The sequence below is a fragment of the Calcarisporiella thermophila genome (assembly GCF_041956535.1).
Source record: "Calcarisporiella thermophila strain CBS 279.70 unplaced genomic scaffold VTP21scaffold_11, whole genome shotgun sequence".
Taxonomy (NCBI): Eukaryota; Fungi; Calcarisporiellomycota; class Calcarisporiellomycetes; order Calcarisporiellales; family Calcarisporiellaceae; genus Calcarisporiella; species Calcarisporiella thermophila.
Window position 1 is genome coordinate 442384 of NW_027192201.1, and position 15474 is coordinate 457857.

General features: G+C 47.1%; 6 protein-coding genes across 6 annotated transcripts; 5 read left to right on the forward strand and 1 right to left on the reverse strand.

Annotated features, from left to right (window-relative positions):
* Positions 1 to 950: 950 nt before the first annotated feature.
* VTP21DRAFT_1309 (uncharacterized protein) lies at positions 951 to 5274 on the forward strand (the record flags this gene model as incomplete). The annotated part of the gene is made up of 6 exons (XM_069391382.1): positions 951 to 1781; positions 1867 to 2118; positions 2197 to 2928; positions 3000 to 3284; positions 3359 to 3592; positions 3694 to 5274. The coding sequence occupies 6 exons, from the start codon at positions 951 to 953 to the stop codon at positions 5272 to 5274; spliced, it is 3915 nt and encodes a 1304-aa protein (XP_069251430.1).
* Positions 5275 to 5672: 398 nt separating this feature from the next.
* On the reverse strand, positions 5673 to 6428 carry VTP21DRAFT_1310 (uncharacterized protein; the record flags this gene model as incomplete). Its single annotated transcript, XM_069391384.1, has 5 exons — positions 5673 to 5819; positions 5886 to 5973; positions 6035 to 6101; positions 6167 to 6263; positions 6387 to 6428. 5 exons carry the CDS (start codon positions 6426 to 6428, stop codon positions 5673 to 5675), a joined length of 441 nt encoding a protein of 146 aa, XP_069251431.1.
* Positions 6429 to 6596: 168 nt separating this feature from the next.
* On the forward strand, positions 6597 to 10321 carry VTP21DRAFT_1311 (uncharacterized protein; the record flags this gene model as incomplete). The annotated part of the gene is made up of 10 exons (XM_069391385.1): positions 6597 to 7835; positions 7912 to 8055; positions 8117 to 8426; positions 8491 to 8642; positions 8709 to 8775; positions 8840 to 9091; positions 9165 to 9636; positions 9697 to 9786; positions 9887 to 9937; positions 10012 to 10321. 10 exons carry the CDS (start codon positions 6597 to 6599, stop codon positions 10319 to 10321), a joined length of 3087 nt encoding a protein of 1028 aa, XP_069251432.1.
* A 294-nt stretch (positions 10322 to 10615) lies between these two features.
* On the forward strand, positions 10616 to 11944 carry VTP21DRAFT_1312 (uncharacterized protein; the record flags this gene model as incomplete). The annotated part of the gene is made up of 4 exons (XM_069391386.1): positions 10616 to 10655; positions 10726 to 10883; positions 10953 to 11015; positions 11081 to 11944. The coding sequence occupies 4 exons, from the start codon at positions 10616 to 10618 to the stop codon at positions 11942 to 11944; spliced, it is 1125 nt and encodes a 374-aa protein (XP_069251433.1).
* A 465-nt stretch (positions 11945 to 12409) lies between these two features.
* Positions 12410 to 13888, forward strand: VTP21DRAFT_1313 (uncharacterized protein; the record flags this gene model as incomplete). Its single annotated transcript, XM_069391387.1, has 5 exons — positions 12410 to 12877; positions 12943 to 13068; positions 13131 to 13180; positions 13241 to 13308; positions 13428 to 13888. 5 exons carry the CDS (start codon positions 12410 to 12412, stop codon positions 13886 to 13888), a joined length of 1173 nt encoding a protein of 390 aa, XP_069251434.1.
* A 384-nt stretch (positions 13889 to 14272) lies between these two features.
* VTP21DRAFT_1314 (uncharacterized protein) lies at positions 14273 to 15200 on the forward strand (the record flags this gene model as incomplete). The annotated part of the gene is made up of 4 exons (XM_069391388.1): positions 14273 to 14374; positions 14451 to 14466; positions 14614 to 14641; positions 14708 to 15200. 4 exons carry the CDS (start codon positions 14273 to 14275, stop codon positions 15198 to 15200), a joined length of 639 nt encoding a protein of 212 aa, XP_069251435.1.
* Between the last annotated feature and the right edge of the window lie 274 nt (positions 15201 to 15474).

Genomic DNA, 15474 nt, shown 5'->3' on the forward strand with positions numbered 1-15474 from the left:
CAACGGTAGAAATGCTGATGGTTGCAAGGCTCCAGCGTCCATATCACAGATTTCCGACTATCCCTAGTTAAGGGGAGGACGGATTTAATTTCCTCAAGTAGTCCGTATTCCTCATTTTCTGGAAGTGCTACGCTTGGAGTGATGCCTGCTATCCATTGTGAATGGATTGCCTCGGCTGGCTAATAACTTAGTTACAAAAGAAGCTCGAGAATTGCACTATTTTTCTTTATATTTAGCCATAACAAGGTTGTTCATCCGTCATCCAATAAAGAGGACGATGTTTTTTTATACGTCAAAGATATTGCGCAATATTGGTGAAAATGGAAAGTTATGATTAGCTAAGGAGGGATATGATACCTGTTGTTGAATATTAAAATTTTTATTCCATTAGGGACTCGCCAAAATCGACGATTGCTCTGCCCAGGCAAATTAAATTTCAATGGCCCTCCTTACCTCATCCTGTCGATACCTATTTGTTGATCAAGGTCAATTCCGGCATTTTGCTAGCGCAGCCTGGGGATAGAGAATTACGTGACGCAAACATGTGACGAAACGATTTTTATTTCAAAGTGTGGAATATAATCATTGGCCAACTGCTGGGACAAACTCTCCTGTCTTCGAAAGAGAGAACACAAAAAAGCTCTGCTGTTCTTTTTCCCCTTGTTTTTTTTTTCTTTGCTCTATTCTTTAAATTCGCCACGCGAAACCAACCCTACAAAACGGTAGAGTAGACCGTCTCCTATTACCTCTCGTTTCTAAGTGGACGCTTACGGGTGCCCTACTCATCATCTCATACTAATCTTTTGCCCTTGCCTCTCCACCGGGGAAAATATTTACAGGCGAACTGGACCCACTCCTTTTGATTCCCCACTCAAAACACCATCTCCCTTGTCCCCGTTCCTCACTCTAGCTTTTAAACAAGTCCTTTCTACTTGGTTCGACAAACTGCCATGGAGACAGATCTGGCCCCTCAGCAGAACCTTCACGAAGACTCTAAAGTCTCCGACCTCCCGCCCTCCGTGCAGTTGCAGCGGATTCATGCCCAGGCTGAAGATGAACCCGTAGACACGATTGCCGAGTCATCCAACCCATCCAGCAAATCGTCTCCACGGAATGGAGCCAAGGGTGTGCCTGTCGATCTCTCCAGCGAGTCCATGTTTCCATCTCTTTCTGCCTCGCCCGCCGCTAATGTTTCGGCCCCTGTCTGGGGTGCTTCGCGTCCGGGCGCTCGCAAACCGGCCGCATCACCCTCAGCCCCCTCTGCGGCCGCGACGAAGCAGGCTAGTCAGCCATCATCCACCGCTGGACTGGTTACACAAGTGTTGGATTTACCGCAACATCTGCGTCAAACAGAGCTGGGATCTAAATCAATGGGCGAGACGGTAAAGCAGGTGATGCAGCGCACACAGACACAGATTGAGGTGTCGACCGCGCGCCGCACCGGGACAGTCACATTTTTGATTCGCGGGAAGAGCGAGGCAGTACAACGGGCGAAGCGGGAGCTGCTCGCCAACCTTGCCATCCGCGTGACGCTTACTGTCCCTGCTCCACTCTCGACACGTCGGTTTATTATTGGTGCGCGGGGCAAGACCTTGCAAGGGATCATCAATAAAACTGGGGCTCGAATTCAGCTGCCACCGCGTGAGGAAGTCGACCAGTCATCTCCGCTGGAGAATGAGGAGGCGAGCGAAGACGAGGAGACCGTCGACATCACCATCACGGGCGATATCGATGGGGCCAATATGGCCAAGGAGGAGATCGAGAAGATCATTAATGAGAGGGTAAGGGACCGCCTATTTACTGGTGGGCACCGGGAGTGGGCCCCCCGTCATTCATCCTTTCAAATTCATTTGCCTTGCCCTGTAGACCTCCAAGAAATCGGTCCGCCTGTCGCACATTGAGCCCGAGTATTTCCCCCTTATTGCTGGCGCGCACAATTCCCGTGTAGAAGAGATTATGAAGGAGACTGGAACGCGTATTCGAGTGCCACTTTACGCCGCCATCGCCGATCATGACGAAGAGTCAGATAAGAAACGTGACACTACCATAGTTGTGTCGGGTGACAAGGACGCGGTAAAGAAGGCCTCGGATATGATCGAGGAAATTTACGACCAAATGGTATATTCCCCCGTGTAATATTCAATGTGAAATACGAGTTTTTTTTTTCTAACGAAGCGCCGCTTGGTTGATTTACAGAAACGGACTTCGCGGACGTTGATGGTGACGATCCCAAAGCGCCAGCACAAATATTTGATTGGGAAGGCTGGCGCCAACCTTCAGGAGGTGTTGGAGAAGACTAGCTGTGTGGTGGAGCTCGCACCTCCTTCAGACCCCTCTGAATCGGTGACGATCCGCGGGCCTGAGTCGCAGCTTGTGCCTGCGCTCACCCTTGTGATGGAAAAAGCCAACTCAACACGAGTGGAGTCGCTCGATTTCACGACTGTGCATCGTGCTGCGGACCCGCTCGCTCACGCTCGTCATGTTGCCGTCTACTTGACGCGAGTTGGCCGCTTTAAAAAGATAGAGCAGGAGCACAACGTGCAAGTGTTTATGCCGCGCGCTAGTGCCATGCAGCAAGGAAAGGTCGCTGCCGATGTGGTTGGCAAGGTGCTTAAGGACGTGGAGCAGGGTCGCCTGGCGTTGTTGGAGCTGGTGAAGACAATGACCCCTGAGATGTTTGCCACCCTTAAGGTCGACCCCATGTATCATGGACACATAATTGGGCGCAAAGGCCAGGTGCTCCAACGGATCAAGGAGACTTATGGCGTCGAGGTGGTGGTCCCGGAGGAGCGCGACGATAGCTCGGATATTGTTCTTGTTCATGTGGGCAAGGAGAGCGAGGGACCGCTGGATGCGAAGCAGAAGCAGGTTGTGCGGGACATGCTGAAAAAAGCAGAGGAGGAATTGCTTCGCATCACCAATGAAGCGGTCAGTACTATCGTATAGAGTTGATTTCGGAGCCTTTCCTAAACCAATCCGCTATTTTCGTTTCAATATAGGCGGACTTCACCTCTCAAACGCTCAACATTCCCTCCCGGTTCCACCGCACGATCATTGGTCCTAAGGGCGCAACTCTTAATGAAATTTTGGGTGGATCGAGCTCTCCAGTTATCGTCAGGTTTGGGTCTAGCTCTCGTGCTGAGGCTTCTGGAGGAGAGGTGGCGACTACTAAGAAAGAGACGACCCTTGGCGAGGATTCGGTGCTTGTTAAAGGCCCTCAGGAGGAGGTAACTCGCGTGGCGCAAGAAATCAACAAGTTGTATGAGGAAGCTAAACACCATGAGGTAAGAACCCCCCCCCCCATTCACTTTATTCGTTGCCACTAAATTGGAGATAACGCATAACCTCTCCTCTACAGGTCATGAATTCCTATTCAATTGATTTCAATATCCCGGCGCGGTACTCTCCCCACATCATCGGTAAGGGAGGAGTGAATATCACTCGCTTAAAGGACGATCTCAGGGTGCGAGTTGATATTGAGGGCGAAAAATCCGACCCCAAGTCCAATGATACGGTCAAGGTGACCATCCAGGGTGAAAAGAAGAACGCTGAGGCTGCTAAAGCTCGTATTCTCGATCTCGTGGACAAACTGGTGGGTGCTTATAATGCATACCAGGCGGAATGGTTCGCTCATTCACTCCCTCCTCCTTCCCCTTCCCCTTCCCCTTCCCCTTCCCCTTCCCCTCATTGTAGGCCGACGAGACAACTGAGATGCTCAACATTCCCGCTTCATTCCACAAGGCCCTTATTGGTGCTGGTGGTGCGAACGTGAAGAAGTTGGAGGAGCGGTATGGTGTGGCCATCCGGTTTCCTCGTGAGCGCGACTCTCCGGCTGCCGATGGAGACGAGGTCTCTGGCGAGAACCAGCAGAAGCCTAAACAACAAGGGCCCGACGAGATCTTGCTCCGTGGTGGACGGAAGGGGGTTGCTGGCGTGAAGGAGGAGCTCCTTCTGCTCATGGAATACGAGAAGGAGCACGGGTCAACAACAACCTTGACCGTGCCTGCTCGCATCCTCCCCCATGTAGTGGGTCGATCAGGCTCACGCATCAACGAAATCAAAGATGCCACCAACACCCGTATCGACATCGTACGCAAATCCGAGGATGAAGATGCTTCCGAAACTGTGCAGATCTTCGTGCAAGGATCGGAGAAGAACCTCGAGGAGGTCCGTCGCCAGATTATGGCCATTGTTGAGGAGCAAGAGAGCCTTGTCACTGAGTCGCTCCACATCGACCCCATTTTCCACAAGCACCTCATTGGGCCCGGCGGTAACCGTATCCGAGACATCGTTGCAAAATGCGGGGGCGATGCGGATCGATCCGCCAACACGGTGAAGTTCCCAAGGGCGGGCAGTCAGTCGGACGAGGTGGTGCTCAAGGGACCGCGCGAAGTAGTGAATCGGGTGCGGGAGGAGATCGAGCGGATTGTCGAGGAGCAGCGCCGCAAGGTCACCATTCCGGTGTACATCGTCCCCTCGGAGCACGCGGGGATCATTGGCCGCAATGGACAAAACTTGCGCGAGCTTCAAGCGCGCCACAATGTTGATGTGGCGTTCCCCGGGTCTCGCTCCCTACAACAACAGCTTATTGACCAGCTGGACGAGGACACCGAGAACAAGGACCCGGCTGGGATCATTCGCATTACCGGCACGCCTGAGAACTGCGAGGCTGCCAAGAAGGAGATGCTCTCCCGCGTACGGAATACACTGGCTGTGCCTGTTCCCAACCGGTGCCACAAGCACGTAGAGGGTGTCAACGGGGCCACCTATCGTAAACTGCGGAACGACTACAACGTGATTGTGGATGTCGCTGAGCCGGCTAAGACCCCCGCCACCTCTTCGAAACCTGTGGCCAAGAACCACGGGAAGGCCAATGGAGGAAATGCGCGCATTGATGACGATGCGGCCGAAAACTCCTTTGGCTTCGAGATTGTCGGGGGCGAAGAGGGGGACGAGGGCGGCGATTTCGTTTGGAATCTGCGCGGACAGGAGAATCAACTTGAGCGGGCTGAGAAGTATCTGCGCAAGCTGATCCAGGAGGCCCAATCGTTTACACACACAGGCTACTTGACCGTTCCCTCGCACCTGCATCGTTTCGTGATCGGTCGTGGTGGGCAGACCGTGTCGAAAGTAAGGGGCGAGACCGGCTGCAAAATCGACGTGCCCCGTGAGAAGGGTGATGATATAATAGTGATTTCGGGAACTCGCGGAGGAATTGAGAGGGCACGGGACATGATTGTGGAAATCATCGAGGGCGCTCAAGACCGGAGGTGAACACATATATATACATATAAATTTTATATATTTAGATGAGGAAGCTCCTCAACCATATTTACAGCCTTGTTACTCTTCGGAAAAAAAACTTTCCCCCCATTCTTTGTATTTTCCTTTTCTTATTATTTAGAATTTTATGGTAATATCGTTTTTGCTTTCTTGTGTGGGATGTATTACAACTTTGGGGAGATATAAAAAAAAGTCGAGACTATCTTTTTATATTGTTTTTTTTTTTTATAAAAACAGTCAACTACTTTTTTTGCCTGAAAATGTTGTATGGGGTTCTTTTTGGACGGATATATTTTTTTTCTCATAAACAATATAACTTGCTTATTTAAAATGTTTATCCCATTGATTATTTTATAGTCCAGCTCACTAGAAATACACAAGACAACAGCTCACGTTTCAGCGCGGGGCTGTAGACATATTGCGTCTATCGACTGATCGAATTTAGCGCTCCGTATGGGTTTGCTATCATTCAACTCGTACATATAGAATGGATTGCATACGTAGTTGATATACACGGAGTGAAGCTTGCGAAAGATCTGAGAATGGGAAGAAGAGTTAATCGAGGGGAAGGAAGGCAGCATAGGTAGAGATGTTCCTTTTACCGCTTTCATCTCCGAATCCCTTATGACCTCGTCAGAAACTGTGCACACAACAACGAATTTGATTCTTGTGTTTGACATATATCCGTAGCTTCAGCAATAGATAAAATGAGTGGCATACGAATAATAGCCATAAAGAAGCTAGTACTCACGCCGCCAGATCTTCCATTGTATACAGCAATCCAAGATAGGTGTCAGCTAGCTTGGTGCCTCCAGATGCTAACAAAATATGGATAGTTAAAATGTTGGTGGAGTCACGGAATGGGCAACAAATCTGAGTATACCTCTTTCATCTATTACATCGCAGGATGTGTGTGCCATATAATGATATTTGAGTTCTGGGTGGGTTGGTGTAAAGCATCTTATGTATAACGGGCCATTCTATTTTAATACACGAGGTTAATCCTGGTTTTCAAGTCGTCATGGCATGAGCAGAGCAGTGCCTATTGGTATAGCGCAAAAGAATTCAACGAATCCCATCAGAAGGATTCCATATTTACTCACACTTTTGCCGATGATAGCTACAGCTTGGATTTCTATATTCATGACAGTTTATTTCCAATTGAAATGAACTACAGAAAAGGTATATGCTAAAGGGGGAGCGGATGGAAAAAGTGACTGCTCGGACCATGTTCCTAACGCGTTTTTTTATAATTTGTGACTACCTGTCTATTCACCCTATTTCACACCGACTTCATTTCACAGTTATGAATAATGAGCAAAAAGCGATGTATAATCATAATTGATGATGATGACTTCCAAGAAACTCCCCAGCCGCTCTCGCAGAGAAGAATACCATCGACGTCAAAATCAACTAGCACTTCTAAACGAAGAAAGAAGAGAGAAATTATTGGCGAACAACTTATATCTCGTTTTGAAGAGCACACCTCGATCACCGACGCGAGGAGCGATGGGGCTGAAGGGAGAATAGCTTCACAATGGGCTCGAAAGACCCGCGTCAGGAATGAATCTTCCACTTCGCGAAGAGTGTCTCGTGCACACCCAGGGCGTTTCACCGCGCGCTGGGCAACTATGCCCACCGAACTCTGGCGTATGGTACTCGCACGTCTTCCACACCAAGATGTGATGTACAGTTTACCAAAAGTGTGTTCCAAGTTTCATGCTATATGTACTGACCCGCTCTTTACTCCCTGGCGCCGATGCTTTCACAAACTTGATAAGTATGTCTTTCTCCTTCCGGGCTCAGATACAACGCCGTACATTGAGAATGCAGATCAAACACAACTCGCCGTGCTCCGGAATGAGTACTGGATTCGCTATCATGGTATGCTTCGATGGCTCACGGAGCGACATCGTTTTCGTGCATTCCGACATCGCGGTGAATTGGTCGAATTCTTCGTGTCGTGGAATCCGAAATCCGGGATCGCCCAGTATGCTCCGAGTGTGACCTCCTTGCCCGATGGGCCAGAGCTCGTTGACACGATTGGACGGGGCTTGCGTGCGCGTGGTTTAGGTGAGGTGGCAAATTCGCTTACGACTCTGTACCGGCGATGGCAGATGCCTAGGGCGGTCAGTGAGAGGCATTCATACAGTATCTTGGCTCTCCTTTTTTTCTGTGTCTGTGGGTCCTTTCGTCAGGAGATGATGGCTGCGTATCAAGTGGCATGTGAGGCGATGCAATACGAAGAAGTGTCCGAGTTTATCTACTGTGCACTAGTAGCATTGAAGCACTTTTTGGTCGAGGAGGATGAGGAAACCCAAATCGGCCAAATGCATATGCTGCCCACCCCATATGTCATGCCGGTGGATCGTAGTGTACGCTCCTTGATATGGGACTTGGAACACACTCTACTGTGGTACGAGCAATATGATTGGACTCCAGCTCCTGCCCAGCAGCCTCGGCGGCGCTCAGCGAGCAGTAAACCACAGACGCCTCCTTTGACACAGGAACAAGCCAAAATAGTACAGTATCGACCTAAATCCGACAACGAGGTAGGTCTCCTTCCCTTCCCAGTCTATTTGTTCATTTCTCTAGGGTACACTGAATATTTTGTTTTAACCACGTTAGGTCATTTTAGTGCTAAGTTTTGCCGGAACAGGGAAAACTAGCACGCTGGTGGCATTTGCCGCTGCGCGGAAAAACCAACTCATGCTTTACGTTGCTTTCAACCGAGCCATCCGCGAAGAAAGCACTTCGAAATTTCCGCATTGGGTGAAGTTTTTTAACCAAATGAGAGTAGAGCCCATTTCAACTGACGAATATTACTCTTTAGGTGGATTGCCGGACAATGCATTCTTTAGCTTTCAAATATGTTGCTTCGAACTTTCCCCCGCTCCTAAAAAAGGTGGTCAACCACGAATTATCCTCGAGTGTTGTTGCTCGGACACTTGAGCGGCTGGCAGATATGCCCATCACGATCAGATTTGTTTTGCAGACTCTCAACCACTTTCTATGGTCTGAGGATGATGAAATTGGGGAAAAACACGTGTCGAAAAAGGCAAAAATACACTATGAGGAGAAGCGAGCAGAGTTCAAGGCTGCAAAAAAATCCAACAAGCAGTTTGATTATGCTTCTCCAGCAGGTAGTGATCGAAACAGTCTTGAATTCCATTGTTCACCAACACAATGTATTTTTTCTTCCGATAGACCTGGTAAAATACGCTAAAATACTTTGGGAAAGAATGATCAACCCAGAGGATGACCTCGTGCTTGTCCCCGATGCGTATTTGAAGCTTATGCAATTAGAAAAGAATTCAAAAAAGGTTCCCTATAAGTTCATTTTATTCGATGAAGTCCAGGTAAGGATTATTCAATGTCTGCTTGAGATTGGGATGCGATCATAGATTGTTTCAAACATTTGGCAGGATGCGACACCTGCTATGATATCGATCATCACGAGACAACCAGTCGTAAAAATCTTTGTTGGTGATGGTAAATTATAGTTAGGGTGCTGTTGCTCTTGATCTCTCCTTTAATCTCCGATTACCCTCAATAGAGCACCAGGCAATATATTCATGGCGAGGGGCACGCAATGCCATCCAAAAGATTCAATATGATACTCTGTTCCGCTTAACCAAGTCGTTCCGGTTCGGATTAGAAGTGGCAGAGATGTCTAACATGATACTGAGCGGATTCAAAGGGGAGCACACTCCATTGTACGGAAGCGAACGCACCACGGTGGTGTGTAGCTCGGGGCAGAATGAAGCAAACGCCCGGGGAACCACCTTTATCGGCAGAACGAATGCAGGTAGTGTAGCTCTGCCCTGCCGCTTCGATGCTTCGGCTTTGTTGGATTTCTTGTTGACCAAATCCATCTCTAGGGCTCTTTGGAAAGGCCGTGGAGCTCACGGCCGATCCCTCCTCTTCTGTTCGGCTTGCTTTTTGTGGTGGGTCCGATCCAATCAATACGTTTCTCGAGGAGATTGAGGATGCGTACGCACTCTACACAGGACGACACCGTCGCGATGTCAAGCGTACTAGTGCACTTCGTCCTTTCGCGGATTGGAGGGCTCTCGTCAAGTTTGTGGAAGCAACAGAGGATGCTCGACTGCAGACGCTTGTGGATGTGGTGGAGAAATTTGCGTCACGCTCGCTCGATCAACTGGTAGAAAATGTGCGCAGTAAGCTGGTCAAGGACATGGGTGGCGCGGATTACATATTGACCACGGTTCACAAGGCGAAGGGCTTGGAGTTTGATGAGGTGGTGCTGGTGGACGATTTTATCAAGGTTTACAGCGTGAGGGATGAAACGGAGAAGTTGGATAGCGTGTGGTTCACGGAATCCATCAACTGGTATACCTACTATAACCTGTGCCAGGCTTGTGTTCAGCACTTAATCTATTGTTGTTCAAGCCTATATGTAGCGATGACTCGTGCGAAAAAGAAACTCACTCTCAATAGGGAAACCGCAAATCTTATGAAATACCTACACGGCGGAAATCGGTGAGTGAAGCGGGCAGCCCCCGCCCCCCCTCTCTTCTTCTCGCCGCCTCTATCCTCCCAACTGACCTTGTATTCTTATTTTGCGATCTTTACCTGCTAGCACCATTTACCGAGTTTTGCCAGATTCGTTATGCGGCTTTTGCGGAGAATGGTGCATAGTTGAAATGAATTTAAAGCTGTTTACGCAATATTCTTAATTGATCGATTTGTGGCTATGAATTTTAGGGGCCAACACTTTGTAAAAATGACGTACAACCTTGAGGGAGTAAAATGTGGAGGGTCGCCTCCAGCTTCTCAACAAGTAGCCGCTTCTTCACAATTCTTATCCGCATCCCAGGTGCATTCTACTTCACAAGAAACTTACGAATCACAACCGGGTGGCTATAGGGAGTGCCAAGCAATGGAGGAGAACAATTTGGAATGCTTGAACTGTCGAATGAAAATATATGCTCCACGCGGCATTGGAAACGGAGAGGAACGAAGAATGTCCGAGGAGGGCCAGTTTGTGAATTTTGTTAGAAAACTCTTGGGTTGACCGTTTTTATTTGTAATACTATTCGTTGTTCTTTTTTTTTCACCTAGGAAACAAATGTTTTCGAGAAGGATTTTTAGCTTTTTGTAAATAGATAAACTTCCATGTCCGATAATTTCTATGAAGCATCCACAGAAAACTTCGCCCTTCCTATAATCCGAATAAAGTTTCCCTTAATTTTTAGTTTACGTCACACTACCCTTTGGATGAATTTGTCGCCACCCGTATTTTCTATTTTATAGAGCTTCGAACGTGTTCAGCAAATCGTGCGATTATAATAGTCCCATAATCTATCCTATGTCATCTCTTGAGGATTCACTCAAAAACACACATCTGGGTATGTGGACTCTTAATATAAACACACGAGAAACTCATTCTAATTTTTTATTTCACTTCGCCCGGCTTAGACATCAAGTCACGCCCACCAGCCGTATCGGACACAGATGATGAGGAGCCTGGGGCGGCAAACGAATCCGATGAAGAGGGACCTGAAGCAAAAGCTATGCTGCAATCAGAAAAGGCTATCAAGAGTGGGTATCTTTTAAAGAAAGGTGAAAAGCGAAAGGTAATTTATCTTTTTTTTCCTTGGCTTTTCATATTTAACCCAATGATAATCGTCAATAACGCTCTATAGACGTGGAAAAAGAGATGGTTCGTACTAAGATCCACAAAAATAGCATACTATAAGGATGAAAAAGTAGATGGATCAAGCTATAATGGTGGATAATGTAGCAGAGCTTTACTTACTTCCTTTCATCATAGGAATATAAGTTATTACACGTCATGGACCTGCAGGACGTGCACACGGTAGAAGAAGTGAAGCACAAAGATAAACAGAATGTTTTCGTGATTGTGACGCCTGCACGCACTTACTTTATCCGTGCTGATTCACGTCCCATCATGGAGTCGTGGATATCTGCAATTAATGGAGCACGAGCGCAGGCTGAGAAACCAAGAGAAGAGCAAGAAGAGGACGAAGATGAGAGAGCAGTGCCCAACATCATCACAAACCCTACCCAACCCGTCGTAGGAATTCTCAAATCCACTACTGCACCTCAGCCAATTACGATCCCCGTTGCTACACCATCCGAATCCGCAGACCCATCATCACACCCGGTCTCTTCCTACTCGAGCGGCGGGCTGGTCGGATCCCGTGACCCATACGACCCAAACATGAGCTCGGAGGATGACGACGACTTTGCAAGCCCTGTACAGGATATTCCTCCTCACCTTTTGATGGATGATGATCGTGTCCTGCACCAGGGCTATCTCAACAAAATGCGTCGGAACAAAACATGGAAGAAGCGCTGGTTTGTGCTGAGATCAAGCAGATTTAGCTATTATCGAAACGATCGAGAACTGCAAACCCCTCGACGCTCTGTGCCTTTGTTGACGATACTGGATGCGATGGAGATCGATCCGACGGCAAAGAGCAAGACGCCCTATTGCTTCAAAGTGGTCGGGCCCAAACGGAGCTTAATTTTGTGTGCAGATCGCGAAGAGGAGATGCAGGCTTGGTTAGAGGCGCTAAACCTGGCAATTCGAAAGGCAAAGCGCAAAGCATCGCAACACAGCGACTCTGCAGAGCTGGAAACGATAGGGAGTTCAACGGCGGTGAAAGGATGATCTTAAAAGAGGAATCAGCGCTTGTGTTTTTTTTTCGCGAGGTATTACCATTATTATTACATTAACCTCTTAAATCTATTTTTTATCTTTTTTTTCCTTTGTTTTTTTTTATGTAGATTTTTTTTTACTTTTTTCTCAATCCTTAATGTCTATTTCATTTTTCCTTCTCTTTACCTTTGGCCGGATCGTTTTGATTTACTTTTAAGTTTGTGTAAATTTTTTTATCTTGCTAGTAATTATCCTATACTTGCGAATATTGCATTTTTGATATATAGGATCAGTCTAGAGAATTTGCTTTTGTCGGATTTTTTCGTTTTGGGAAAATTGTTAAACTAAATAAGTTGATATAAATCTCACCAGATCTCGACTTTAGAGGATTACGGCAATTTTCTATTTCTAACTTGTTTGGCAGTCTAACCAGCGTTTTCCCATATTAAAAAAAAAAAAATAAAACTGCGGATTCCTATGGATGGTAGTAATCCTCCATTTAATGCAACCTCATCAAGGGCTTCCTTGGACATCCCCACCTCTGAATCACATTCTCCACACCTAGTATTTCAGTCCACCCTAACGTCACCCAGCACCTCCTCCTCCTCTTCCAGTTTAAGTCCGGCATTGCTAAAGAGAGATCTTTGCTACATCGCTGATAAAAATCAAAATCTCTCCTATCCGAAACTACCGCAAGCTTACCCTCGCTACCCTACTAATATCGATTTCTCTCTCAGCAATAATATCATTAACGTGGTATTACCCGATTGTGCCCCAACTTCCTCATCGAATCAATACACAAAAGCCACCACACCGCCTGGTGAGATGCGTTCACCGGCACGGCTCTCTTCCAGATTGACAACTGATTCGAAGATTGAAGGAAAAGAACTAGAAAACGTACTAACAGGGGACGAGGAGGATATGTTTCCTGCTGGGTATCTAATGGTGGGTGGATGGATCGGGTATTATTTTTTGATCTGAAACTCTCATTAATGTGTGCTTTTGGTTAGATCCAACAATCCTGCGAAAAGATCTCTAGCATGCTTCCCAATGCAGTTAATGATGCAGCAAAACTGGATGATATGATCCTATCAGCAATGACTGTAGTTGAGGTATTTAGAAAGACACTGGGAAAGGTGTGTGATCTGACTTTATGATCTTTTGTATTGTTAAACCCTTACCTCTGACTTGACTACAGAATCGTAAAGGTAAGATCAAGGGTCAATTGAGATGTCAGAATTGCAAGAGGTGGGTTTATTATTTTTGGGGCATGGTCCCGCTTTTTTAACAACGTTCGCTTTCTGTCAGCACGGAAACCCCGGAGTGGCGGAAAGGGCCGATGGGTCCTAGGACTCTCTGCAATGCTTGTGGATTGAGTGAGTATCACCTATTCTAGTGGGGCTGAGCGGATTACTGCTTGCCACCTGCATGATCTTTTTTCATTCTTCAGCTTCTTACTAACGCTATCATCCTTGCTTGTCATTGTATGATTTAGCTTGGGCAAAAACGACACGTCAGAATCATAAAAATCAATCTCATCAACAGTCAAAACGGGGGCGCTTCATGGATAAGGGGTATGATCATGTCCAGCCTCTCGCTGGCAACTTTTCCGCTTCAACATCATTTCCTCACCAAGCATCGTATGGCGAAGGCATTAATCAGCTGCCCGCCACCACACATACCCAACTCACCGCTACAACCTCTACCACCAATTCTGTCGAGTCCGAATACCGACCCTTAGCACCCTCTTTCTCCGCTAGCCATCCGGCAACCTATATTAATCCAAATAAGAAATCAGCTGTATATTTTGGTGAGCCTAAAAACTCTGTTGCTGGCACTCAACCTGTTCCAGTTGACGGTATCCCTTCTCCTGCCTCTGACTTATCTCTACCGGAAATGGCTCCTATAAAGCAGGCCAAATCGAATCGATTGACAATCTCGTCGTTGTTGGATTAGCGCTGATTTGTGTTTCCAACTCCTTTGTTCATGTTTTGTGTATAAAATATTGCTGAATTTACAGCTTTTGCTGCTTTACCTGCATGCTCTCTGTTTTTTGGGACATTTAATCTCTTTTTTGTTATTGTTTGCTCCTTTTCCCTCATATTACTGTGTTAATACATTCGTCAACTTCTCTGCAGTTTTGACTTTTTTTAAACACACTTTGCAAATCAATCGGAAGAGCAGATTTCAGAATTGCGCCTCTCTCCTCCACTACGATTACTCTCTGTGGCTGGGAATAAAATAAACAAAGGAAATAGCTTTTAAAAAAAATTTCCTAGTCCCCTCAACTCTTCCATCTTTTCTATTTGTCCCCTTTTCCTTTATATTTCTTGTTGAAAAATGTCAACATTGTTTGTAGGTCGCCTGCCCCCTGATATCCGCCAGCGTGAGCTCGAGGATGTATTTTCAAAATATGGACGATTGGTTCGTTGCGAAACCAAGGTTTGTGATGATCCCAGATTTTGATTTTGTGATTTGCCCGCCTAATGCGATTTTGGACCCAATTTTCTCTACATAGCGTGGGCTAAGCTATGGTGAGTGATCCATCCTTGCTCGAATGACATCTCTGATAGAATCATCTGGATTTCTGGGATAGATTTTGCTATTTTGCTTGCCCATATTCTTGTTAGTCAATCTAGTTTCCTGATCATTCTTTTTAATTTCTATTTCTCCCACTACAGCATTCGGATTCGTAGAGTTCGAGGACAAGTGCGTGTCTACATGCTTCCCTAAATGCATTGCTTTCAATTCATCTCCATTTTTTTGATTTAACAGGCGCGATGCTGAGGATGCTCTCCGCGAAACCGATGGACGCCGTGTTTTTGGTGATACCAGAATCGTTGTTGAACTTGCCAAGGGCACGAGGAGGGGTGGAGGTGAGCCAGGATCTGGTGGCTGCTTCCGTTGTGGCAAAGAGGGCCACTGGGCCCGTGATTGCCCCGAAGGCGGCCCTGGTCGTGGCCGCTTCGGCCGCAGCCCTCGTCGCCGATCGTACAGCCCCCGGCGCCGTTCATACAGCCCTCGTCGTCGTTCACCCAGTCCGCGCCGTCGCTCACCTAGCCCCAGACGAGGCCGTGACCGTAGACGTTCTCGCTCTGCCTCAAATGGACGACGGTACGATTCTCGCTCCCCTCCCAGAAACCACGACGACCGTGAGCCCCGCGATGACCTCCCTCCGCGTGACGACTATCCTGCCGACGATCATAAGGAACGCGAGCGCTCGCACTCGCGCTCACCACTGCGTGATGGAATGAATGGAGATATGTGAAGTAACCTCTGTTGATTACGGATTAAAGGCCATTGAAGTATGGTAAAAATTCCAAAATGGCAGTAATAATTTTCTTCCTCTTATTATAGTATTATGTAGTTGTTTTTCCTTTTGTTTCCTCCTCTTTGTTTTACTCTTGGTGCCGGTGGCTACTTTTTTCTATTTTTTTAGGGAGTCTCCAGTCTTTCATGGAAGCCTCGAGAGCCTCCGAATGCGGTCAGCTTCCAAATTGTTTGGGAAATTCTAAGATAAAGCAGACTCATGTTAGGAAATT